This window comes from Octopus sinensis, linkage group LG7 (genome assembly GCF_006345805.1).
Source record: "Octopus sinensis linkage group LG7, ASM634580v1, whole genome shotgun sequence".
Classification (NCBI taxonomy): Eukaryota; Metazoa; Mollusca; class Cephalopoda; order Octopoda; family Octopodidae; genus Octopus; species Octopus sinensis.
This window is the reverse complement of record NC_043003.1, coordinates 13,245,599-13,271,096: the sequence shown is the minus strand read 5'-3', so window position 1 is coordinate 13,271,096 and position 25,498 is coordinate 13,245,599. Positions and strand designations below refer to the sequence as shown.

General features: G+C 40.1%; 1 protein-coding gene across 3 annotated transcripts in view; it reads right to left on the bottom strand.

Annotated features, from left to right (window-relative positions):
- LOC115213822 (MAM and LDL-receptor class A domain-containing protein 1-like) overlaps positions 1–25,498 on the bottom strand; it is a 382,250-nt gene that overhangs the window by 117,687 nt on the left and 239,065 nt on the right. For all 3 annotated transcript variants that reach the window (XM_036504533.1, XM_029782714.2, XM_036504532.1), the window contains exons 93-101: positions 23,958–24,101; positions 21,948–22,289; positions 17,868–18,005; positions 13,704–13,957; positions 10,944–11,028; positions 7,906–7,992; positions 4,501–4,644; positions 2,632–2,900; positions 134–221 (exon numbers count right to left, since the gene is read on the bottom strand). In XM_036504533.1, coding sequence (XP_036360426.1) covers positions 134–221; positions 2,632–2,900; positions 4,501–4,644; positions 7,906–7,992; positions 10,944–11,028; positions 13,704–13,957; positions 17,868–18,005; positions 21,948–22,289; positions 23,958–24,101 — 1,551 coding nt within the window. The remainder of the gene's footprint in view (positions 1–133; positions 222–2,631; positions 2,901–4,500; positions 4,645–7,905; positions 7,993–10,943; positions 11,029–13,703; positions 13,958–17,867; positions 18,006–21,947; positions 22,290–23,957; positions 24,102–25,498) is intronic.

The window sequence follows — 25,498 nt, the reverse complement described above, 5'->3', positions numbered from 1 at the left end:
TTGATTCTTGGCTATGAATCCAAGAAATGATTTCGTGCATACATATGGACAAAAATTGTATTTTTCTACTTAGACTGGAAAACATGAGAGAGAACGTAAAGGAAAAAAAGGCAAGGAGGTGAATGAGACTTACTTTCATGACAAGCCCCCACTGTAAAGCGGATGTCATCAAGTGCAATAAAATCTCGATAATTAATTCCACCGACTGCTTCAAATGTGATCTAAAATAAAAAGAAAATTAGACTCAGTGGATAAGGTTATAGAAGTTTGTTCAAACGAAGCCTTTTTGAATGCAAAACATTGATTTAATTGACCCAGCAGCTACTTCGCTGTCATAAAACATCATTATTTATATAACTACATTATCTTTCGTGTGGAGGCGCAATGGCCCAGTGGTTAGGGCAGCGGACTCGCAGCCGTAGGATCGCGGTTTCGATTCCCAGACTGGGCATTGTGAGTGTTTATTGAATAAAAACATCTAAAGCTCCACGAGGCTCCAGCAGGGGGTGGTGGAGAACCCTGCTGTACTCTTTCGCCACAACTTTCTCTCACTCTTTCTTCCTGTTTCTGTTGTACCTGTATTTCAAAGGGCCAGCCTTGTCACACTCTGTGTCACGCTGAATCTCCCTGAGAACTACGTTAAGGGTACATGTGTCTGTGGAGTGCTCAGCCACTTGCACGTTAATAAATGAGCTGCAACGTTACTGGTGCCAAGCTGTATTGTCCCCTTTGCCTTTCCCTTGGATAACATCGGTGGTGTGGAGAGGGGAGTCTGGTATGCATGGGCGACTGCTGGTCTTCCATAAACAACCTTGCCCAGACTTGTGCCTCGGAGGGTAACTTTCTAGGTGCAATCCCATGGTCATTCATGACCGAAGGGGGTCACACACACATTATCTTTTGTAAAGGCACATGGCTCAGTGGTTAGAGCACCAGGCTCAAAATCATGAGGTAGTGAGTTCTATTCCTGGACTGGGCTGTGTGTTGTGTTCTTGAGCAAGACACTTTATTTCATGTTGCTTCAGTTCACTCAGCTGTAGAAATGAGTTGCGATGTTACTGATACCAAGCTGTATCAGCTTTTGCCCTTCCCTTGAATAACATTGGTCACATGTAGAGGGGAGGCTGGTATACATGGGCGACTGCTGGTCTTCCATAAACAAGATTGTCCAGACTTGTGCCACTTTATTTCATGTTGCTCCAGTTCACTCAGCTGTAAAAATGAGTTGCGATATCACTGGTGCTAAGCTATATCGGTCTTTGGTCTTTCCCTTGGGTAATATCAGTGGCATGGAGAAGGGGGGGGGGCTGATACGCATGGGCAACTGCTGGTCTTCCATAAACAACCTTACCCAGATTTGTGCCTTAGAAGGAAACTTTCTAGGCGCAATCTCATGACCAAAGGGGTTTTTTACCCTCTCTTTATATAAAGCACACAGAGTAAAGCTGCTCAGCACAGATTGACCTTGGACTCTGCTGTGCATGTGCACTAAATTTTAACGTTCTAGCTCACTTCAATGTTTACAGCAATGCTTGAAAGGAATGTGTGTAGTATGCGATCGCCGCATTGATCATCATCATCATCATCATTGTTTAACGTCCGTTTTCCATGCTAGCATGGGTTGGACAGTTCGACCGGGGTCTGAGAAGTCAGGAGGCTGCACCAGGCTCCAGTCTGATCTGGCAGTGTTTCTACAGCTGGATGCCTTTCCTAACGCCAACCACTCTGTGAGTGTAGTGGGTGTTTTCTATGTGACACCGGCACAGGCGCCAGGGGAGGCTGGAAACGGTCACGATTGGTTGGTGTGTTTTATGGCAAAAAAAAAAAAACCCTGCTCATAGGCTTATGCAAAATTGCAGAAAGTGTATGGAGAGGAGTGTATGAGCTGCACACAAGTGTATGAGTGATTCAGATGTTTCCAAGATGGCCAAAATATGTTGATAGTGATGAACGTTCTGGGAGACCTGCAACCAGCAGAACTGAGAAAAACATTGCAGATGTATGTGCATCTCTGAGGGGAAATTGTCGAATCATCATTTGTGAGTTATCAGAGGATGTGCAGATTAGATATGGTTCAGATCAGTCCATTATCACTGAAGATGTGGGTATGAGACACGTGTCTGCCAAGTTTGTGCCCAAACTGCTTTCAGCTGACCAAAAAGACACTCAGGTTTCAGTTGCCTAAGATCCCCTTAATTGTGTCAAGAATGATGAACATTTTTGGAAAACTTCATGCAGGCCTCTGAGCAGGTGTGTATGTCTATGTTTGTGTGTGTGTGTGTGTGTGTGTGTGTGTGTGTGTGTGTGTGTGTGTGTGTGTGTGTGTGTGTGTGTGTGTGTGTGTGTGTGTGTGTTCGTGTATGTGTGTATCTGTGTCTATGTGTTTATGTTGTGTTTGTCCACCACCACCACCACCACCACTTAACAGCCAGTGTTGGTTTGTTCACATCCCCATAACTTAGTAGTTCAGCAAAACACAAGTCTTTAAAAAAAACAAAGTACTGTAGTCGATTTGTTCGACAAAACCCTTCAAGATATTGCTCCAGCATAGCCACAATCAAATGTTTGAAATGAGTAAAAAAAGAAAAAAAAAAGAGAAAAGATAGATCATTTAAAATTCTATAGTCTTACCTTGTAATTAGTTTTATATGCACTCTTATCCATGTGAATAAAAGCTTGTCTCCATAAATTGCCCTGGTCACCTGTTTTCACCCATAATTTTTTGGTAGTTGTTCCTTGTGTGACATTTACTTGTAGCTGATTCACATAGGCTCCGTACATGTGATACCAAAAGTTCAGACATCGTGTCTGAGAAGGAGGGATGCTTGGACCAACAATACGTGCCTTTGAGTAAGATTTAGAGCGCCACGATCTCTTTGACAGAATATACCAGCCGTCTTCTGAGGATATGAAATATTATATATAACATCATTTAAAAAAATGGAAAAACAATTGACCTTCATAGGAATTAGACTCTGCATTCTGAATTGCACAGAAATGTTATCATGTACAAATATACATATACATTTGGACTCAGTGGTTAGAGTGTTAGGCTCACAATCATGAGGTAGTGAGTTCAATTCCTAGACCAGGCTGTGTGTTGTGTTCTTGAGCAAGACACTTTATTTCACATTGCACCAGTTCACTCAGCTGTAGAAATGAGCTGTGATGTACCGGTGCCAAACTGTATCAGACTTTGCCTTTCCCTTGGATAACATCGGTGATGTGGAGAGAAAAGGCTGATATGCATGGGTGACTGCTGGTCTTCTATAAACAAACTTGCCTGGACTTGTGTTTTGGAGGGGAACTTTCTAGGTGCAATCCCATGGTCATTCATGACCAAAGAGGGTCTTTACCCTTGGCATAGAGAGGGGAGGCTGGTATGCATGGGTGACTGCTGGTCTTCCATAAACAACCTTGCCTGGACTTGTGCTTTGGAGGGGAACTTTCTAGGTGCAATCCCATTCATGACCAAAGGGGGTCTTTACTCTTTTACCTTATCTTTAAACATTTAACCCTTTAGGATTCAGATTATTCTGTCAAATGTAATGTTTGCTTATTCGCATTGTTTTTAATTTAATCATGCATTATCTTAAAGCTTTGTGATTTCAACCTTGGGAATGTATATTTCAACAACGACATTTTACCAATGACATTGTTGGGTAGGTGTGAGAGGCCAGACTGACCAGTTTCAACATAAAACAAGTAGAAAATGTTTGGCCTGTTATGGACATTTTGTACACTAAAGGGTTAATACAATGTATATACATATACAAACACACATTTACTCGCTACATAAAATGTATGTATGCCATAATACTTTTCTTCCTTAATTCAGTACAAGGCCAGCAGTTTGAGAGGAGAGGCAATTCATTACACTGACCCCAGTATTTGACTGGTACTTTTCTTACAAAAGCAAAAGGTATCATCCAATTTGAGTGTAGTAAGGCCACAGTACTAGTACCACCTGAATTAATAAAGGCGAAAGAGGGGAAGACCATTTATTTCAGATGTGTATCATGCAAAACCCGAGGGGCTGAAATAGTGTCCGTTAGTCATGCTGAGAAGGCCCTCAGAGACATTTTAATATATGTGGCTCATATACAGAGAAGGAGGCAGTTTGCCAGATTGAGGTCCTCTTTAAAAGTGAGGACCTTGCGCAAAGACATGCAGTGTCACCCCGGTGGACTGAATAGTCCTCTATCCCAACTGCTTCTCAAAGAGAACCATGAAGATCAGAGTGAATGGCGTACCAGCAGGCGTAAATGTTTTTTGGATTGTCGCTTGTGTGGTTCAAGACCCAGGGTCACGTGTGGAGGTGAAAAGGAGCAACAGAGAAATATTATAGAAGTATTGATATGGACTAATGGCAGGCTGATGGCACAACAATGGATTGAAAGGGAGAAAGAGATAGAGAAAGATAGAGACTGTAATGAGAGAGATATGACCAATTTAAATGCTAAAGGGTTAACTTAATATATTATTGATTAACACACTTACTTGTTCCAGAGGTATGGTCTGTTGTTGGGCCACTCTTATAGTGTCCCGATGGGCCTTGAGCTCTAGCCCATTTGAAATCGGCTTTAACATCATTAGTCCAAGAACACATATCTTTTTCAAAAGTGCAGTCGTATTGAGTTGGTGCTGTAAAATTGTAAAAAATATAAATAGTTATTAATATGTGTATGTGTGTGTTTATGGGTGTATGTTTTTATGTGCTTATATATATATATATATATATATATATATATATATATATATATACATATCTATTTCTTTACTACCCATAGGGGGCTAAACACAGAGAGGACAAACAAGGACAGACAAATGGATTAAGTTGATTATATCAACCTCAGTGCGACCCCGAAAAGATGAAAGGCAAAGTTGATCTCGGCGGAATTTGAACTCAGAACATAGCAGCAGACGAAATGCCGCTAAGCATTTTACCCAGCGTGCTAACGTTTCTGCCAGCTCATCTGCCGTTCTGTCTGTCTGTGTGTGTGTGTTCTAGGATCTCGGGCATCCCCCATCCAATTGCGCTCAAATTTGATATGTAGATACCAATGGTATCAGGGCATGTATAAGTCTTGAAAAAATTACAAAAATTGATTCCAGGTGAGAATGCGATCGATAAAGCCATGGGAACGTGCATTTGTATGCGCAAGTACATCAGCTATTGCGATTGATACTATGCGTATGCAAGAAAAATGCATGTGCGGTTTGCGCAAAAAAGCCGGCTGGCTTGAAATAATGCCACAAAATGCAGTATATTTAAGAGACCAAAAAAGTAAGGTGCAAAAGAGATATTTTCTTTAAACTTGGCATGAAGGAAGGAAAGACTATTTGGTTTCTCAAGAAGTTTTTTTTGCCTTAACTTCATTTAACAAAACCAAAAATTTTATTGGAATAAAGGTATGCTTAATTATTTTTTAATGAAAAGAAAACACTGATTGCTTTTTATTCAGCAGATATGATTAAGCATCATCCATTGGACGGGGGCGTTTTGCTCATATATATATATATAATACATATAAGAGGGATGACCACTACATGGACATTCATTATGCTAGAAGTAGATCCGCTATTCCTTTCTTTGTGGTAAGACCATAGGGGTTGACTTCTATCATATGGATGTCCACTTAGTGGTCATCCCTCTTATATGTATGTAATATAATTTTTCTGAATCTTCAGATGTTTCATTATGCTAGGCCACTGGTTTTAAATTGATATTAATCAAATTAATATTCAATTTTTCACCTTTATTATTTTAAATTTATATATATATATGTGTGTGTGTGTGTGTGTGGTGTGTGTGTGTGTGTGTGTGTGTGGTATGAGTTGTGTTAAGCTTAGCTTGAAAATGCAGTCTTGATTTACCTTCTCCGATTTTTACACTCTTTCACACACACACACACACACACACACACACACACACACACACACACACACACACACACACACACACTTCACACACACACGCCTATGTATATACACATGCCAGTATGGAAAAATGGATGTTAAACGATGATGGTGCTGATATACTTTTTTTTTGGTACTTGTTTCAGTCATTTGACTGCGGCCATGCTGGAGCACCGCCTTTTAGAGTACAGCAGGGATCACCACCTCCTGCCGGAGCCTCGTGGAGCTTTTAGGTGTTTTCGCTCAATAAACACACACAACGCCCGGTCTGGGAATCGAAACCGCGATCCTCCGACCGCAAGTCCGCTGCCCTAACCACTAGGCCATTGCGCCTCCTCTTTACTTTTTTACTCTTTTACTTGTTTCGGTCATTTGACTGCGGCCATGCTGGAGCACCGCCTTTAGTCGAGCAAATCGACCCCGGGACTTATTCTTTGTAAGCCCAGTACTTATTCTATCGGTCTCTTTTGCCGAACCGCTAAGTGACGGGGACGTAAACACACCAGCATCGGTTGTCAAGCAATGCTAGGGGGACAAACACAGACACACAAACACACGTATAGATATATACATATATACGACAGGCTTCTTTCAGTTTCTGTCTACCAAATCAACTCACAAGGCATTGGTCGGACTGGGGCTATAGCAGAAGACACTTGCCCAAGATGCCACGCAGTGGGACTGAACCCGGAACCATGTGGTTGGTAGGCAAGCTGCTTACCACACAGCCACTCCTGCGCCTATATATGTATATGCATATATATATGTGTGCATGTATGTGTTTGTCTGTGTGCGTTACTGTCTCATTGCATTTACATAGCATCATAGTTGTAAATGAGCCACTTGGTTGTATGTTTCGAGGATACACTGTTCACAAACAAAACAAGCAAAAATTCTGTCATCATCATCATCATCATCATCATCATCTTGGTTGTATGTAGATGACTCTTAAGTGCAGAAGGCTTGCACAGAATGAAGGATGATATTGTCTGTGCAGGACAGTGGTTCCCAAAGTGGGCAGTATTGCCCCCTTGGGTGTGGGGGAAAGTCCTAAGGGGGCGCTGAAGAAAAGTGGGGCGATAATGGGGTAGGTATTCATGTAAAGGTAACGAAATAATGGGTTCATGAGATTAAGTTTTATTTGTTAAATACAGTTGCTTTGAGTTTGCATTAGAAAGAGGTCTATGTTTGTTATGGTTAGTTGGTCTGGGGGTGCTAGGAATGTGGGTTGGGTGTCAAGGGGGCAGCAGCCCGAAAAAGCTTGGAACCTCTGGTTTGGAAGTAGGTGTTGTTGGGAGAGACAGCAAGTGAGTCATTGAGGCATAAGAAACTGAACCTTGGAGCACACCAAAGTTGATAAAGTTATTGGATAAGGAGAGAGAGAGAGAGATAGAGAGAGAGAGAGACAGACAGAGAGAGAGACAGACAGACAGATAGAGAAAGAGATAAATAGAGAGACAAACAGTAAAAGAGAGAGAGAGAGAGAGAGAGAGAGAGAGAAAAGAGTTAAAGAGAGAAAGAGATCAACAGATAGATAGATAGATAGAGAGAGAGAAAAATGGATGGATAGATAGATAGATAGATAGAGAGAGAGAGAGAGGTAGAGAAAGAGACATAGAGAGAGAAAGGGATAGATAGAGAGAGAGAGAAAGAAAGAGAATTAGAGAGAGAAAGAGATAGGTAGATAGATAGAGATCGAGCTAAAGAGAAAAATAGATAGATAGATAAATAGAGAGAGTGAGAGAGAGAAAGAGACATAGAGAGAGAAAGAGATAGATAGATAGATAAAGAAATAGAGAGAAAGAGCTCCATCAGTATGTGTTTCAAAAATACAACTCGATAAGAAGCTACCTATCCGAGCAATGGAAAACGAATGGAATCCTTCAGCAGGTATTTCTGATAGATTTATGTAGCAAACACTTTGCTGGTACGGCAATGGTTTCTCTTTCATAAGAATGTTTCGGTTATTATAAGACTATTACTTACTTGGTGTTGTCCTTGGTGGAAGTGCTGTGGTTACTGAACTTGGAATTGTCGATGTCGTAGGAAGTTCCGTGGCCTTTCGAGGAAACACTGTTCACAAATAAAACAAGCAAAAATTCTGTCATCATCATCATCAACATCATCGTTTGAAATTCTCTTTCTGTACTAGCATGGGTTGGACAGTTTGACAGGAGCTGGTCAGGTAAAAGACTGCACCATACTTCTGTGTCTGTTTTGGCAAGGTTTTTTACAGCTGGATGCCCTTCTTAACATCAACCACTCCACAGAGTGGACCAAGTGCTTTTTTATGTGGCTCAAGCACAGGTGAGGTCAGTATTGGCAAGGTTTTTACAGCTGAATGCCCTTCTTAACATCAACCACTCCACAGAGTGGACCAAGTGCTTTTTTATGTGGCTCAAGCACAGGTGAGGTCAGTTTTGGCAAGGTTTTTTACAGCTGGATGCCCTTCTTAACATCAACCACTCCACAGAGTGGACCAAGTGCTTTTTTATGTGGCTCAAGCACAGGTGAGGTCAGTTTTGGCAAGGTTTTTTTACAGCTGGATGCCCTTCTTAACACCAACCACTCCACAGAGTGGAACAAGTGCTTTTTTACGTGGGACAAGCACAGGTGAGGTCAGTTTTGGCAAGGTTTTTACAGCTAAATGTTCTTCCAAATGCCAACCACTTCACAGTGTAGACTTGATGCTTTTTAAGTGACCCCAACACTGGCAGGGTCACCAAGTACAAAAACAAAAGATTATATGCAAGTTGTTTAAAAGATTTTATATCTGGCCATTATTTTCAGTGTTAGCCATTATAAGGTTGTCTTTCGTTTTTTATCTTTTATCTTTTACTTGTTTCAATCATTAGAATGCGACCATGTTGGGGCATCACCTTGAAGGGTTTTAGTTGAACAAATCAACCTCAATACTTATTTTTTCTTTTAAAGTCTGTTACTTATTCTCTCATTCACCAAACTGCTAAGTTACAGGGATGTAAACAAACCAATACCAGTTGTCAAGTGGTGATAGGTTGTCAAACACACACACAGACTTTTTTTATAAACCTTGTACTTATTCTATTGGTCTCTTTTGCCAAACTGCTAAGTTACAGATATCAAGTAGTGATGGTTTGCCAAACACATACACAAACATACATATGGCAGGATTCTTTCAGTTTCCATCTAACAAATCCACTCACATATCTTTGGTGGGCCTGGGGCTAGAGTAGAAGACACTTGCCCAAGGTGCCACACAGTGGGACTGAGCCCAAAAGCTATGTGGTTTGGAAGCAAGCATCTTACCACACAATCACACATGCACCAATTTCAAAGTATTTAACAACAACCAATGTTTAACTTAAAATGATAATAAATGCACCCTTTTAAAGCCTAGCCAGGCTCATGGGCCTGGTTTCTCGGTTTCCATGGTGTATGTGTTCCCCATCTGGATGGGACGCCAGTCCATCACAGCGTTACTCATTTTTGCCAGCTGAGTGGACTAGAGCAACGTGAAATGAAGTGTTTTGCTCAAGAACACGACGCGTCGCCTGGTCCAGGAATCAAAACCACAATCTTACGATCATGATGCTGACACCCTAACCACTAAGCGACGCACCACCACAATGTTTAACTTAGAAGAACAAAAATCATTTAAGCTTGCAGCTGTTGGTAATATTGGTAACAAGGAGAACAAATTCTTTTCTACTCGAGACACAAGGCCCGAAATATTTTGGGAGTTGGGGCCAGTTGATTAGATCGACTCCAGTATGCAACTGGTACTTAATTTATCGACTCCAGAAGGATGAAAAGCAAAGTTGACCTCAGTGGAATTTGAACTCAGAACGTAAAGACAGACGAAATACCCCTAAGCATTTCGCCTGGCATGATAATGTTTCTGCCAGCTCACCACCATAAGGAGAACAAATTCTGCTTCAAGAGTTATAACACATCTGCATTTTACATTATTTACATTATTTACAGTTTTTACAATATTTACTTTATTTACATTATTAGTTCTCATCTTGTTTGTTGTTAACACATTTCAGCTGATATACCCTCCAGCTTTTGCCAGGTATCTTGGGGTAAATGTCAAACCTGGATTCTCATTCCTAGGGTATTTTTCGATGTTATTATTATTATTATTATTATTATTATTATTATTCAGGTCACTGCTTGGAATTGAACTCAGAATCTTGGGATTATTGGCCTGTGCTCTTAACCACTATGCCATATGCCCGTGGCATAGTGGTTAAGAGTGCAGGCAACTCACCCTGAGATTCTGAGTTCGATTCCAGGCTATAACCTGAATAATAATAATAATAACATCGAAAAATACCTTAGGAATGAAAACCCAGGTTTGAAATTTCCCCAAGACACCTGATGAAGGTTGGAGGGTATATCAGCCGAAATGTTGTGTTAACAACAAGCAAGATGAGGACAAATATCTGTCATCATCATCATCATCATCGTTTAATGTCTGCTTTCCATTCTAGCATGGGTTGGACGATTTGACTGAGGAATGGCAAACCAGATGGCTACACCAAGCTCCAATCTTGATCTGGCAGAGTTTCTACAGCGAGATGCCCTTCTTAATGCCAACCACTCTGAGAGTGTAGTGTGTGCTTTTACGTGTCACTGGCAAGAGGGCCAGTCAGGCAGTAGTGGCAATGGCCACACTCAAATGGTGTTTTTTACATGCCACCTGCACAGGAGCCAGTCCAGCAGCACTGGCAACGACCTCGCTCGAATGTTTTTTCACGTGCCACTGGCACAAGTGCCGGTGAGGCGACATTGGTAACAATCACGCTCGAAGGGTGCTTTTTACGTCCCACCGGCACAGAAGCCAGTTAGCCACTCTGGCAATGATCACACTCGGATGGTGCTCTCAGCGCTTCACTAGCACTGATGCCAGTCATCGAATTTGATTTCGATTTTGATTCGTCAAATGTAAATAATGTAAATAATGTAAATAATTCCTCGTCTCTTAAATATAGAACTATATCTGCAGTTTGATTTGATAAAAGAGAATTTTCACTTACGAGAGCATTTCTTATTGTTGAATTCGATGTCATCAATAGCAAAATTAACTCTGTTACTGCTTCCACGAACCCCTTCAATGATGATCTGAGGAAGAAAAAACACTTTCAGTTTTTGAAAATTATAAAAATCAAATGCAAAATCAAAATAATGATTATTTGAATGCCATCATAGACATAGATGTCGTCTCTTGTCTTTTACTTGTTTCAGTCATTGGACTGTGGCCATGCTGAGGCACCGCTTTGGAGATCATGATAACAGCAGCTGGTTAGCCTCCAACAAAAACCAAGGGTTGTACAGAAAATACAGATGATTTGATAACTGAACAAGAAAATTTATCAATCAATGCACCAATTGCACTCCATCCTGTATCAAGATTAAGCAGAAAAATTCTGCTTAATTATTAAAATACGAGGGACGTTCAATAAGTAATGCCTCTGACCCACTTGCATTTGTTTGATCTAGCTGAAATTTTGCATGTGCAATCATTTATATCTCTATAGAGTAAGTGGCAAATTACAGCTCTGAATTAATTGTGGTTTCTGATTTACAGGTGTTTGAACCGAGTCAAGTGTGAAATGGAGCCTGTTGAGTGTCGAGCAGTGATCCGGGTTTTTGTATTTGAAAGGACGCACACCACAGGAGACTTTTGATGAAATGAAAGTAACTTATGGTGATGATGCCCCATCATATGACCTTGTAAAACGCTGGCATCGTGAATTCAAACATGGTCGGAACTCTGTGGAAACAGCTCCCAGATCTGGTCGCCCCCTTCTGCCATTGATGAGGCATCTGTCCGTCAAGTTGAGGCTGCCATTTTGGAAGATCGACGCATAATTATTCGCCAAATAGCCCATGAGGTCAAGATTAGTACCGGGTCTGTGGAAACTATCATTCATGACCATTTGCATATGCAAAAGGTGTCTGCCAGATGGCTTCCCAGGTTGCTCACGCCTTTCCAGAAGCAAGAACGCGTCGAGTGCTCGAGGGAGAATTTGGAGATGTGCCAAGAAGATGAGTCAAAATTTTTCAAAAGACTGATTACACAAGATGAAACCTGGGTCCATCACGATGATCCAGAGACCAAAGCCCAGTCAATGCAGTGGAAGCACCGTGACTCACCCCCTCCAAAGAAGGCAAGGGTGCAGTCCTCCGCTGGCAAGGTCATGCTCACAGTCTTCTGGGACCAGGACGGAGTAGTGATGACAGATTTCCTGGCAAAGGGTACCACAATTGCAGGAGCCTATTATGCTTCCCTTTTGAGGAAATTAAGAGAAGTTATCAAAATCAAGAGGCGGGGCAAGATCAGCAAAGGCATCCTCCTCCTGCAGGACAACGCTCCGGTCCACAACTCGCTTGTCGCCAGATCAGAAGCACAGGCGTATGGCTATGAACTCCTCCCCATCCCCCCTACTTTCCTGACCTTGCACCCTCTGATTTTCACCTCTTCCCAATCATGAAGTTGTTTTTGAAAGGAAAGCGTTTCCCAGATGATGCAGCCTTGATTTCTGAAGTCACGTCGTGGTTGGAGGACCAAGCTGGGTTCTTCTACAAAAACGGTCTCCAGAGCCGCATCAAACGATGGGAGAAATGCGTAACTCTGGGTTGTTCCTATGTAGAAAAAGACTAATAACTGTGCCACGTTTCGTTGCTCTACTGCTATGGGAAGTGGGTCAGGGGCATTACTTATTGAACGCCCCTCGTATAACATACAGGAATATAAATTACTGGTATCCTTATATATTAATATATTTTATATGTAAAGCATAATATGTTATACATGTATGTATATTCTTGTAATTGTTGTTTTAGTAAATAAATAAATAAATAGACATAATATAATGTCTAAAAGTTGGTGAACCGCCTATTGATCCCCTCCATTTTCTTATTGGTTTATGAATTAATGGTAAAATATCTCTTTACCTTCACCCATTTAATACACCAGATAATGTAATTGCAATGCAATAAAAAACACTTGTGTATTAATAATTGGGTATTCTACCAGCAGTATATTGGATAGATATTATCCCTTAGTTGGTTGGATTCACTACCTCTAACTTTCTTGGAATATATATATATATATATATATATATATATATATATATATATATATTATATTGTGTGAAATTTGATTTAGTATTTCTAAATTGAATTTTTTTCCCTGTAAGTTTGGATTAATATTCCCTCAAATAATTATATATATATATATTATATTGTGTGAAATTTGATTTAGTATTTCTAAATTGAATTTTTTTCCCTGTAAGTTTGGATTAATATTCCCTCAAATAATTATATATATATATATGGCACGTAAAAAGCACCCACTACACTCACGGAGTGGTTGGTGTTAGGAAGGGCATCCAGCTGTAGAAACACTGCCAGATCAGACTGGCCTGGTGCAGCCTTCTGGCTTCCCAGACCCCAGTTGAACCGTCCAACCCATGCCAGCATGGAAAGCGGACGTTAAATGATGATGATATATATATATATTTATTCATTTATAATTGAGTGAAGAAGAGCAGTGTGAACTAATGTGTTCTGCCCAGTCTGAGAACTGAGACCATTATTGCAGGATAATGAGTGAAACACCTTTATCACTTGGTCAAGTTGTATAATTGAGCTAGGTGGTAATTAGGATAACACAAGCTGTTGGTATGGTAGTAAATGAAATATAGAGTAAGGAAGGAAGAGGGAAAAAAAGCGTAATGTCCATTGAAAGTATTGTTAACTATTAATTGTTGATCAAGAAATAAATATTTTACCTGGAATGGTTTGTTACTTGCTATTGGGAAGCGGCCTAATCTCCAAAATGTACTTTGAGAGCCTGATAAAACCCAACTGGTAACATTGGAACCAAGCTGTACCATTATGAATCTGAGAGTACCAATACCTTGTCCAGACATTCTATACCAAAATCTCATGCATTGGTGCATTGAACCATCCAAAGATTCACTGATGAGAAGAGCATGATCTCCAGGTTTGAACGGGGACAAAGCCCTCAAAAGCAAATAGTGACCTATAAAATAAAATGGAGTCTTTTAGATATACAAATAAACTTTTGTAACTGTGCAGATACTAGACAGATAGATAGAATCAAATAATGAGAAGACTGTGTTGGTTTGGTCATGTTGATGCTTATGGATGAGGACAGCTGTATAGAGAAGCGTCGAGCTCTAACTGTGGAGGGTACATGTGGAAGGGGTAGTCCTAAGAAGACATAGGACGAAGTGATAAGAAAGGATCTTTGGATGCTGTGGAGGCACATGGCCTAGTGGTTAGAGCAGCGGACTCGCGGTCGAGGGATCACGAGTTCGAATCTCAGACCGGGCGATGTGTGTGTTTATGAGCGAAAACACCTAAGCTCCACGCGGCTCTGGCAGAAGGTCATGGCGAACTTCTGCTGACTCTTTCGCCACAACTTTCTTTCACTCTTTCCTCTTGCATATTGCAGCTTATCTGTGACGGACCAGCGTCCCGTCCAGGTGGAGAACCTATATGCCAAGAAGCCGGGAAACTGGCCCTTATGAGCCAGGCATGGCTCAAGAAGGAACAAACAAGACAAACATCTTTGGATGCTGGGCCTCACAGAGGAAATGACAAGGGAGTGGAAGATGTGGTGATTTGTTATACTTGATAAGACATGTCAAGGTAAATAAAATTGTTGTCTTCCACATACAGGCTTGTCCCTTCAGGTGTCTTTCCTACTTCAAATGCATCCGTGCTGGGGCTGTGTTGACGCACCTGTGCTGGTACTGCATGTATTTATTTATTTATTTATTTACTAAAATCACAATTACAGGAACATACATACATGTATAACATATTATGCTTTACATATAAAATATATTAATATATGGCGGTGCCCCAGCATGGCCACAGCTCATAAGCTGAAACTGGAAAAATCAAAATCAAAATCAATATAAGGATACCAGTAATTATTAAAATTTAACACACAGGAATATAAATTACTGATATCCTTATATATTAATATATTGCGGTGGCACGTTAAAAGCACCCACTACACTCACGGAGTGGTTGGCGTTAGGAAGGGCATCCAGCTGTAGAAACACTGCCAGATTTGACTGGGCCTGATGAAGCCTTCTGGCTTCACAGACCCCAGTAGAACCGTCCAACCCATGCTAGCATGGAAAACGGACGCTAAATGATGATGATGATGATGATGATGATATTTTATATGTAAAGCATTATATGTTATACATGTATGTATATTCTTGTAATTGTCATTTTAGTAAATAAATAAATAAGTTGACATAATATAATGTCTAAAAGTTGATGAACCACCTATTGATCCCCTCCATTTTCTTATTGCTATATATCATCATCATCATCGTTTAGCATCCGCTTTCCATGCTAGCAAGGGTTGGACGGTTCAACTGGGGTCTGGGAAGCCAGAAGGCTGCACCAGGCCCAATCTGATCTGGCAATGTTTCTACGGCTGGATGCCCTTCCTAACACCAACCACTCTGTGAGTGTAGTGGGTGCTTTTTACGTGCCACCGGCACAGGGGCCAGATGAGGCTGGCAAATGGCCATGATCGGATGGTGCTTTTTACGTGCTACCGGCATGGAGGTCAGGCGAGGCTGGTAATGGTCACGATTGGATGGTGCTTTTTACGTGCCACTGGCACGGAGGCCAGTCGGGGCAGCGCTGGCAACAGCCACATTCGGATGGTTCTCTTATGTGCCACTGGCACTCGTATCACAGCTACAATTTCCATTGGTGTTGATCGATTTTGATTTTGATTTTCACTTGCCTCAACAGGTTTTCACAAGTAGAGTTTTGTGTCCCAAGAAGGAAAGGTATGCATAAGTGGACTGGCTACATCCCAGGTAGAGGCCACGGGTTATGGTCTCACTTGCACCCATATATATCTATATATATAAAACTGTAGTTGTGTGAGTGTCTGTCCCCTTCGATTTAGATTCCTAACTACTCCCACATTTTGCGGTGCAGTTTAACCAAATTCGGGTATCTTATAGTCGTGATTCATATCGAGCCCGTCTGAGTATTAGCGCGTGTCTATGATGAGTCTACGATTTAAAAATAATTTAACATCATTTTTTATTCCATTTTAATGCATAATTTTTCGTGTGTCGATGGCGGCGGAGTTGGCGTCCATGGTCACACCTGCACCTGTTTGCTTCTCCCCCTTCTTCCCTCCCTTGTGAAGCTGTGGGGAAGGGAGTGTAAGGAAATCAACGTCGTAAAGCGTTGTCAAGGAGACCAGCGTTCTTTTAGAACAACGACTTCATGGCTTGAAGACACCAAGACAGAAATGGCTAAGAAAGCCCGAATTGGCATCTATAAGGGAAGTAACTCTCTAAAAATGCTTATATAGTTATTTCCCTTACAAACCCGAGCAACGCCGGGCGATACTGCTAGTATATATATATATATATATATATATATAAATGCACCCATGCCGGTAGCATGTGACAAGCACCCAGCACATAAGTGCTTGGCACTAGGAAGGGCATCCAGCCATAGAAACCATGACTCAAGAGACAACTGGAGTCTGGACAGCTTCCTGCTGACCAGCTCCATGTCAATCCATCCAACCCATGCCAGCATGGAAAGCAGATGTTAAACAAGGATGATGAGAAACGAACAAATTCTGCTCAAGATCTTGACTGTGGTTGATACTAGGAAAATAATTCTTCTAGACAGCAGTGAGAAGATGACTCGGTCATTGGAAAAAATATCTGCATCATAGAAATAAACACAAGGATGAGATGAGGCTAGAGTCAGGCTTACCGACAGGGTAAAAAGAACCGAAAAACATCTTTACTTTAATAAATCTTCAGATAACTGTGCCTTGACTGCATGTGAACTAGTTCAATAATGTCAAATGTGGATTGGGGAAAGACAACATGTCTATTTTTTGCTGGTTCACAAACTCTTAACACTTTTGATATCAACCCGCCTGAAATCACCTCTGGTTCTGTAGTACAAATGTATTGTTTTCAAAAGTTCTGAATTAGAATCTTCCACCAAACCTTAATCACAATTTATGCTCTTAACACTAGCTTAATGGTAAGTTATTTTACTAAATGATAAGTAAGTTATTTGACTAAATTGAACAAACTGACTCCAAGACTTGTTCATTGTAAGCCTAGTACTTATTCTATCGGTCTCTTTTGCATAACCACTAAGTTATGGGCATGTAAACACTCCAGCATTGGTTGCCAAGCAATGGTGGGGGGACAAACACAGACACACAAATATACACACACACTCACACACACACACACACACACACACACACACACGACAAGCTTTTTTCAGTTTCTGTCACAAGGCTTTGGTTAGCCTGAGGCTATAGTAGAAGACACTTACCCATGGTGTCACATAGTGGGACTGAACCCGGAATCATGATGTGGCTGGTAAGAAAGCTACTTACCACACAGCCACTCCTGCACACACACACACACACACACACACACACACACATATATATATATATATATATATATATATATATATATATATAATATTGATAAAAATGGTAAGACAACAAAAGAATGAAAGAGACCTCAATATTATGTAAATAGAGGAATTTATCTGTAAATGTAATATGTGACAATTATTCAGTAGCCATGATAAAACTCCGAGTTTCGGATGCCGAGGTGGAAATTCACGCTGCCATCTCTTCAGTTATTCACCTGGATAACTGAAGAGATGGCGGTGTGGATTTCCACCCCAACATCCGAAACTCGGAGTTTTATCATGGCTACCGAATAATTGTCACATATTACATTTACAGATATATATAATATATATATTTTTATGTCCATACAGTGTCAATGAATCTTAAACTCCATGATTCCAAAGCAAACTTCTTTTTCACATGACCCATACCCCATCCCCACACATACATGTTTCAAAAATGTATTTGGATATCTTACCATAAAAGGTCTTCAATGTATGATCTTTCCGTGGACCATCGTAATTATAGTATCGCTTTCCAGTGCCAATCAGCCAGTCGAAGTCATCATCAATAACGTTCATCCATGTTGTAAGGCCTTTCTCGAAATCAATATTACCTGAAGAGAAATAGGAAGTTTAACAATATGTAGTGAAGTACTGTATTGAGTCCTTGGACTCTTGGAGCCAGTTACCCAGTTTCTATGGTGTGTATAAGGGACCAAAATCACAACATTACCCCTGAATAGGATGTTGGTACATTGTAGGGTTATTCATTCACACTGAAGGGACTGAAGCAATGTGAAAATACAACACACTACCTGTTCTGGGGATTGAAACCACAATCTTAAAATTGCAAGTGCAACACCCAAACCACTAGGCCATATGTCTTCATGATCAATATGTATCAATATGTTGTGTATATAAGGTGGCGAACTGGCAGAATCGTTAGCACAGAGGACGAAATGCTTAGTGGTATTTCGTCTGCCGCTACATTCTGATTTCAAATTTGGCTGAGGTCGACTTTACCTTTCAACCTTTTGGGGTTGAATAATTACGTACCAGTTATGCACTGGCGTCGATGTAATCGACTTAATCCCTTTGTCTGTCCTTGTTTGTCCCCTCTATGTTTAGCCCCTTGTGGGCAATAAAGAAATAAGAATCATTACTGTGCAGAACAAAATGCTTAGCCATGTTTGTTCATCTTCACATTCTGAGTTCAAATTTTACTGAGGTCAACTTTGCTTTTCATGTATTCAAGGTCAATAAAATAAGTGCCAGTTGAGCACTGGGGTTGATGTAATAAACTTATGCCCTTCCTTGTAATTGCTGGCCTTGTGCTAAAATTTGAACCTAGCGTGTGGTGTATATAAGGGGAGATACTTAAAGCTGTGTCCACATCAAGCACATCTGTAGTTCTGAATCTTCATCTGGAGAATTACAGATAGGATTTGTCAGACGAAATGCTTTGCAGCATTTCTTATGGACTTATGCTCTAGGTTCAAATTCTTCCAATGTCAAATTTGCTCTTCATTCTTTCAGGGTAGCTGAAATAAGTGCCATTTGAACACTAGGGTTAAAATGATTGATCAACCCATTTCCCCAAATTTCAAGCCTTGTACCTTTTGTAGAAATAATAATAATTATTATTGCTTTTTCTACCCTTTCTGCTTTTAAAGTGTCTTGCAATTTGTGAAAGTTTTAAGGAAGACTTAATGATAGGTCTTTGTCTAAATACTATTCTTATAGCTTTCTTAAGAATAAAATAAAAAAATAAATGCGCCCTTTTAAAGCCTAGCCAGGCTCATGAGCCCAGTTTCCCGGTTTCTATGGCGTTTGTGTTCCCCAGCTGGACGGGATACCAGTCCATCGCAGCGTTACTCATTTTTGCCAGCTGAGTGGACTGGAGCTATGTGAAATGAAGTGTTTTACTCAAGAACACAACGCGTCGCCCGGTCCAGGAATTGAAACCACAATCTTACAATCATGGTGCTGACACCCTTACCACTAAGCCACACGCCATCTTTCTGAAGAATATTCAAAGAAATTATATTCTTTTCTACTCTAGGCACAAGGCCTGAAATTTTGGGGGAGGAGTGCAGTCGATTAGATTAGATTGACCCCCAGCACACAACTGGTACTTAATTTATCAACCCTGAAAGGATGAAAAGCAAAGTCAACTTTGGCGAAACTGAGAACAATTATATTAAGAGGTAAACAAAAGAACAAATTATAACATCCTTATTTGAAAATATTATGACAAAACAAGACTATTTATTCTTTAACTCTTTAGTGTTAAGATTACTCTGTCAAATACAAATGCTTTTTGCATTTGATAGATGCATTACACTCTCTCTTTACTCTTTTACTCTTGTACTTGTTTCAGTCATTTGACTGCAGCCATGCAAGAGCACTGCCTTTAGTCGAGCAAATAGACCCCAGGACTTATTCTTTGTAAGCCTAGTACTTATTCTATCGGTCTCTTTTGCCGAACTGCTAAGTTATGGGGACTTAAACACACTAACATCAGTTGTCAAGTGATGTTGGTGGTGGTGGTGGTGGGGGGGGACAAACACAGACACACAAACACACACACAAATATATATATATACATATATACGATGGGGTTCTTTCAGTTTCCATCTACCAAATCCACTCACAAGGCTTTGGTCAGCCCGATGCTATCGTACAAGACACTTGCCCAAGGGCCACGCAGTGGGACTGAACCTGGAACCATGAGGCTGGTAAGCAAGCTACTTACTACACAGCTGCTTCTGTGCCTATGCAAAATTTTAATTTCTCTTTGTCTTTGGTCAGTAAGTGTTACTTCCTATTTGCTTCTATCTAGAAATCAAAGGAAATTACTACTATTCCCTTCAAACTTTGCTTTTGTGACCTAGATGCCAATATATTGAAACTGACCTATTTTCCATTACATTTCAGACAGATATAGCACAGTGTTGCTGTAGCAGAAATATCATTATAGCAAATATTCTGCTCAATACCACAGACCTGCTTAACCTTAGCCACTTGAGTGTGTCCATTAGTGACTGGTCATATGTGCATCTCTGATCACGAGCAGAAGTAGTGGTGGAGCATCATTGCCATGTATTGAAAGAGATTCTTCAGGTTCTATATTTAAGAGATGAGGAATTATGTATATTATTTACATTATTTACATTCGACGGATATCTGTCCTCATCTTGTTTGTTGCTAACACAACGTTTCGGCTGATATACCCTCCAGCCTTCTTCAGGTGTCTTGGGGAAATTTCAAAACTGGGTTCTCATTCCTAAGGTATTTTTCGATGTTATTATTATCATTATTATTATTATTATTATTATTATTATTATTATTATTATTATTATATCATTATTGTTATTGTTCAGGTCACTGCTTGGAATCAAACTCGGAATCTTGGGGTTAGTATTATAACAATAATAATAATAATAATAATAATAATAATAATAATAATAATAATAATAATAATAATAATAATAATAATAATAATAATTATAATAACAACATCGAAAAATATCTTAGGAATGAGAACCCAGGTTCAAAATTTCTCCAAGACACCTGAAGAAGGCTGTAGGGTATATCAGCTGAAATGTGTTAACAAAAAACAAGATGAGGACAAATATTGGTCAAATGCAAATAATGTAAATAATGTCAATAATGGAGATTCTTCAGGGTTTGAATAAATGTAACAGCAGCAAAGTTTGAAAGAAAATTAGCCATTTTTCATACTTTCTGGGGGTAAACAAATAGAAAATAGCAGCTGATACTCAAGGACAAAACTCATGTTACAAAGTGTTATCTTGAGATTTCAAAGAGGGGATTATTTATTTTTAGGATGACATTGTTGGATAGGTTTGAGAGGCTGGATCTGGCCAGTTTGAACATACAACAGACAGAATATTTGGGTTGGATGTGTATGTATATATGGATTAATTCCATTTTCTCTTGGAGTTTACTTTATAAAGCCTATCCACAGGCATTGGCTATCAGATACTACTATACAATGAAAAGGGATTGCTTTACTGATAATATACCTGAAAATACATATATATCCGTAGGGCTTATTAAGGAGTAATGGAGTGAGCAACTCACTTTATTGCATAATTCTACAACTGTTTCATCAACACTTTGCCAGAAGATAATTGCTGGGATATTATTACATAAAATATAGGATAATATATAGAATTGGTTTTATTCTAGCAATACTGGAAAATATCGACTCTTCAGGTTTATGTATAAATCAATTTGCTGTGAATACAAAACAAAATAGCATTGTCAGGCAGTAAGTCAATGAATATTCTGGCAGACAGGAACCATTCCTTGTACAGGTAAAAAAGAATAAAAGCTTGCCTGGTACACTCATGTATTGTGCTACAATTCTCTGCCAAAACCATTCTTCAGGGAAATGTTTTGGGAGGGTGGAAAGAGAGGAAGACTGAGAAACTCCTGGCTTGACAACATCAAGGACCGTACAGAATATTTGAGTTGGATATGGCTGGCTTAAATGCTAAAGGGTTAAAAATTATTCTGATGTTACTTACCAGCTTTTGGACATTGCCCTTCAGTCAGACTGAAATCATCAATGGCAATGTTACCTTGGCTTCCTTTCTCAGTGATTGCTTCAAACTCCAAGTGGAATGTTCCGGAGAAGGCGATTTTTACTTGGGCTAATGACCAAAAGTTTCCTTGAGCATGATGTCGTTTCCAAAGTAACTGTTTGCTGACTGGTGTTTTTAAATGAACTTTCAGTTGGCCGATTTGACTGCCGTACATATGATACCAGAAATTGGCACATTTTCCACCAGTTGATTTATATTCTGGACTTTGCAGGATTGCGTTGTCACCAGTGCCATGAGTAACTGACTTAATATACATGTAGTGCCCTAAAAAGTAAAAAAAAACAAAAAAAAAAACAGGTACTTATGAAAACTATATCATCACCACCACCACCACCACCATCACCACCACCACCACCACCACCACCACCACCACCACCACCACCACCACCACCACCACCACCACCACCACCACCACCACCATCACCAGAGGGGGTCTTTACCCTATATAAGTTACCTCATATTTTCCTGTCTTGTGGCTGCACAGCCATTTTTCATTATATACTCTTTCTTTTACTTTTTTACTTGTTTCAGCCATTTGACTGTGGCCATGCTGGAGCACCGCCTTTTAGTCGAGCAAATCGACTCCAGGACTTATTCTTTGTAAGCCTAGTACTTATTCTATCGGTCTCTTTTGCCGAACCACTAAGTTACAGGGACGTAAACACTCCAGCATATATGTATAGTGGAGGCGCAATGGCCCAGTGGTTAGGGCAGCGGACTTGCGGTCGGAGGATCGTGGTTTTGATTCCCAGACTGGTACTTTATTTTTTAAGCCTGATACATATTCTAGCGGTCTTTTTGCCAAATCGCTAAGTTACAGGGATGTAAACAAATCAACACTGATTGTCAAGCTGTGGTGGGAGACAAACACATACACAAAAGACACACACATACACGCATATATATGATGGGCTTCTTTTAGTTTCCTTTAACAAATCCACTCGCAAGGTTTTGATTGGTTCAAAGCTATAGTAAAAGACACTTGCCCAAGGTGCCACACAGTGGGACTGAACCCAGAACCATGTGGTAGAGATGCTAGCTTCTTACCACACAGTCATGCCAGTTATAATCTCTATATATATAAAGCTGAAGTTGTCTGTGTGTGGCAGGTTTGGTAGCCTTCAACTAACACTATCTCCTCAAAGACCCTGTGACACAAGTTGACTAAGATTGAGAGTATGACAGAAGAAGGCTTGCTCTTCATTCAGTAGAAGAAAAAATTAAAATCGGACCATGTTAACACCAAAAATTATTTACATCAAAAAGGTGCTTTTTTTCTATGAAAATCCCTATTCTTTACACTTTTTTTACTGCTGTATCGCCATTTTTTGGTGTATTTCAACCAGAAAAATGTTCACTTAAAGAGAATAACAAGCTACATAATGCAAAATTTTTACTTTTCAAAAATTTCAATTCTAAAGGGTCGAAACAAACCCAAGAAACGCCGAGCGACACTGCTAGTGAAAAATTAAAATAAAAGTGATTATTTTTCACATTATATCTTTATATATAAAAGTAAGGTTGTGTGTCTGTCTCCTACGATTTAGATTCCTAACTACTCCCACATTTTGCAGTGCAGTTTAATCAAAAGCGGGTATCTTATAGTCGTGATTCATATCGAGCCCTTCTGGGTATTAGCGCGCGTCTACGATGAGCCTACGATTTAAAAAAAAATTTACCATCATTTTTTTCCATTTTAATGCATTTTTTTCGCTATTATATAAGGGAAGTAACTCTCTAAAAATGTCTACGATGAGTCAACGATTTAAAAAAAAAATTACCATCATTTTTTTTCCATTTTTGATGCATTTTTTTGCTATTTTTTGGCTATAACCCTCTAAAAATGCTTATATAGTTTTTTCCCTTACAAACCCGAGCAACGCCGGGCGATACTGCTAGTTAAGAATAATATATGTCATAGTCTGTGTTTACCTTGCCAAGTTCCAAAGGTGTGATCACTAGAAGGACCACTATTTCTGGAATAAGATGCACCTTGTTGTCTAACCCAGTCAAATTTATCCTTTTGGGACTGCACAAATCCGCAAATAGATGTTTCTTCATAGTCACAGAGGAAATCTATTAAGAGAAGAAAAAGAATTTAAATTAAGACAAAAATATCATTATCAACACTATAGTATTAACATAACAGAAACATAACATTATCATAACATTATCATAACATTAACACAATTGTCATTATTACCTCAACCTTAGCGAAGGTGGAGGTATTGTTTTCAGTCGCATTTGTTTGTTTGTTTGTTTGTCTGTGGACAAGTGTTTGAGAATAAAAATTATTTCCTATTATTTTCTTATATATATATATATATACATATATTTGTCACCCTTTTCAAACCTAGCTAGGCTCATGGGCCCAGTTTCCCAGTTTTTATGGCATATGTGTTCCCCCCAGATGCATGGGACACCAGTCCATCGCAGCGTTACTCAAGAAACAGGAAGAGAGCGTGAGAGAAAGTTGTGGCGAAAGAGTACAACAGGGGTCACCCCCACCCCCTGCCGGATCCTCGTGGACCTTTTGCGTGTTTTCGCTCAATAAACACACACAACGCCTGATCTGGGAATATATATGGAGGCGCAATGGCCCAGTGGTTAGGGCAGTAGACTCGCGGTCGGAGGATCGTGGTTTTGATTCCCAGACCAGGCGTTGTGAGTGTTTATTGAGCGAAAACACCTAAAGCTCCATGAGTCTCCGGCAGGGGTGTGGTGGTGACCCCTGCTGTACTCTTTCACCACAACTTTATCTCACTCTTTCTTCTGTCGGCCTGCTTGCTTAGCCAGCGGGGTGGCGTCATTTGAAAGCTAAAACAATGCGAAGCGCATTGTGACCAGCATTGTGACCATCTGATAGCCTGGTCGGTCATGGTGATCACAGTGATATATATATATATACATACACACACACACACACGCATATATATGTAAATGGCACCCATGAATTGTAGTTATGGTTGGAGCCATGTAAATGGCACCTGTGCCTTGTAGTCGTAGTTGTTGTCAGTGCCATGTAAATGGCACCCACCCATGAATCATAGTCATGGTTGTTGCTAGTGTCATGTAAATGACATCCATGCCGGTTGTGTGTAAATGCACCCATTACACTCCTGGAGGGGTTGGCATTAGGAAGGGTATCCAGCTGTAGAAACCATTCCAAAACAAACTGGAACCTGGTGCAGTTCTCCAGTTTACCAGCTCCAGTCAAACTGTCTAACCCATGCCATCATGGAGAGAGGACGTTAAGTGATGATGATGATGATGATGATGTTGATAATAATGATGATGATGTTATATATATATATGTATGTATGTATGTATCATCATCATCATCATTGTTTAACGTCCACTTTTCATGCTAGCATGGGTTGGACAAATGACTAAGGGCTGGCGAACCAGAAGGCTGCACTACGCTTCAATCTTGATCTGGCAGCTGAATGCCCTTCCTAACGCCAACCACTCCG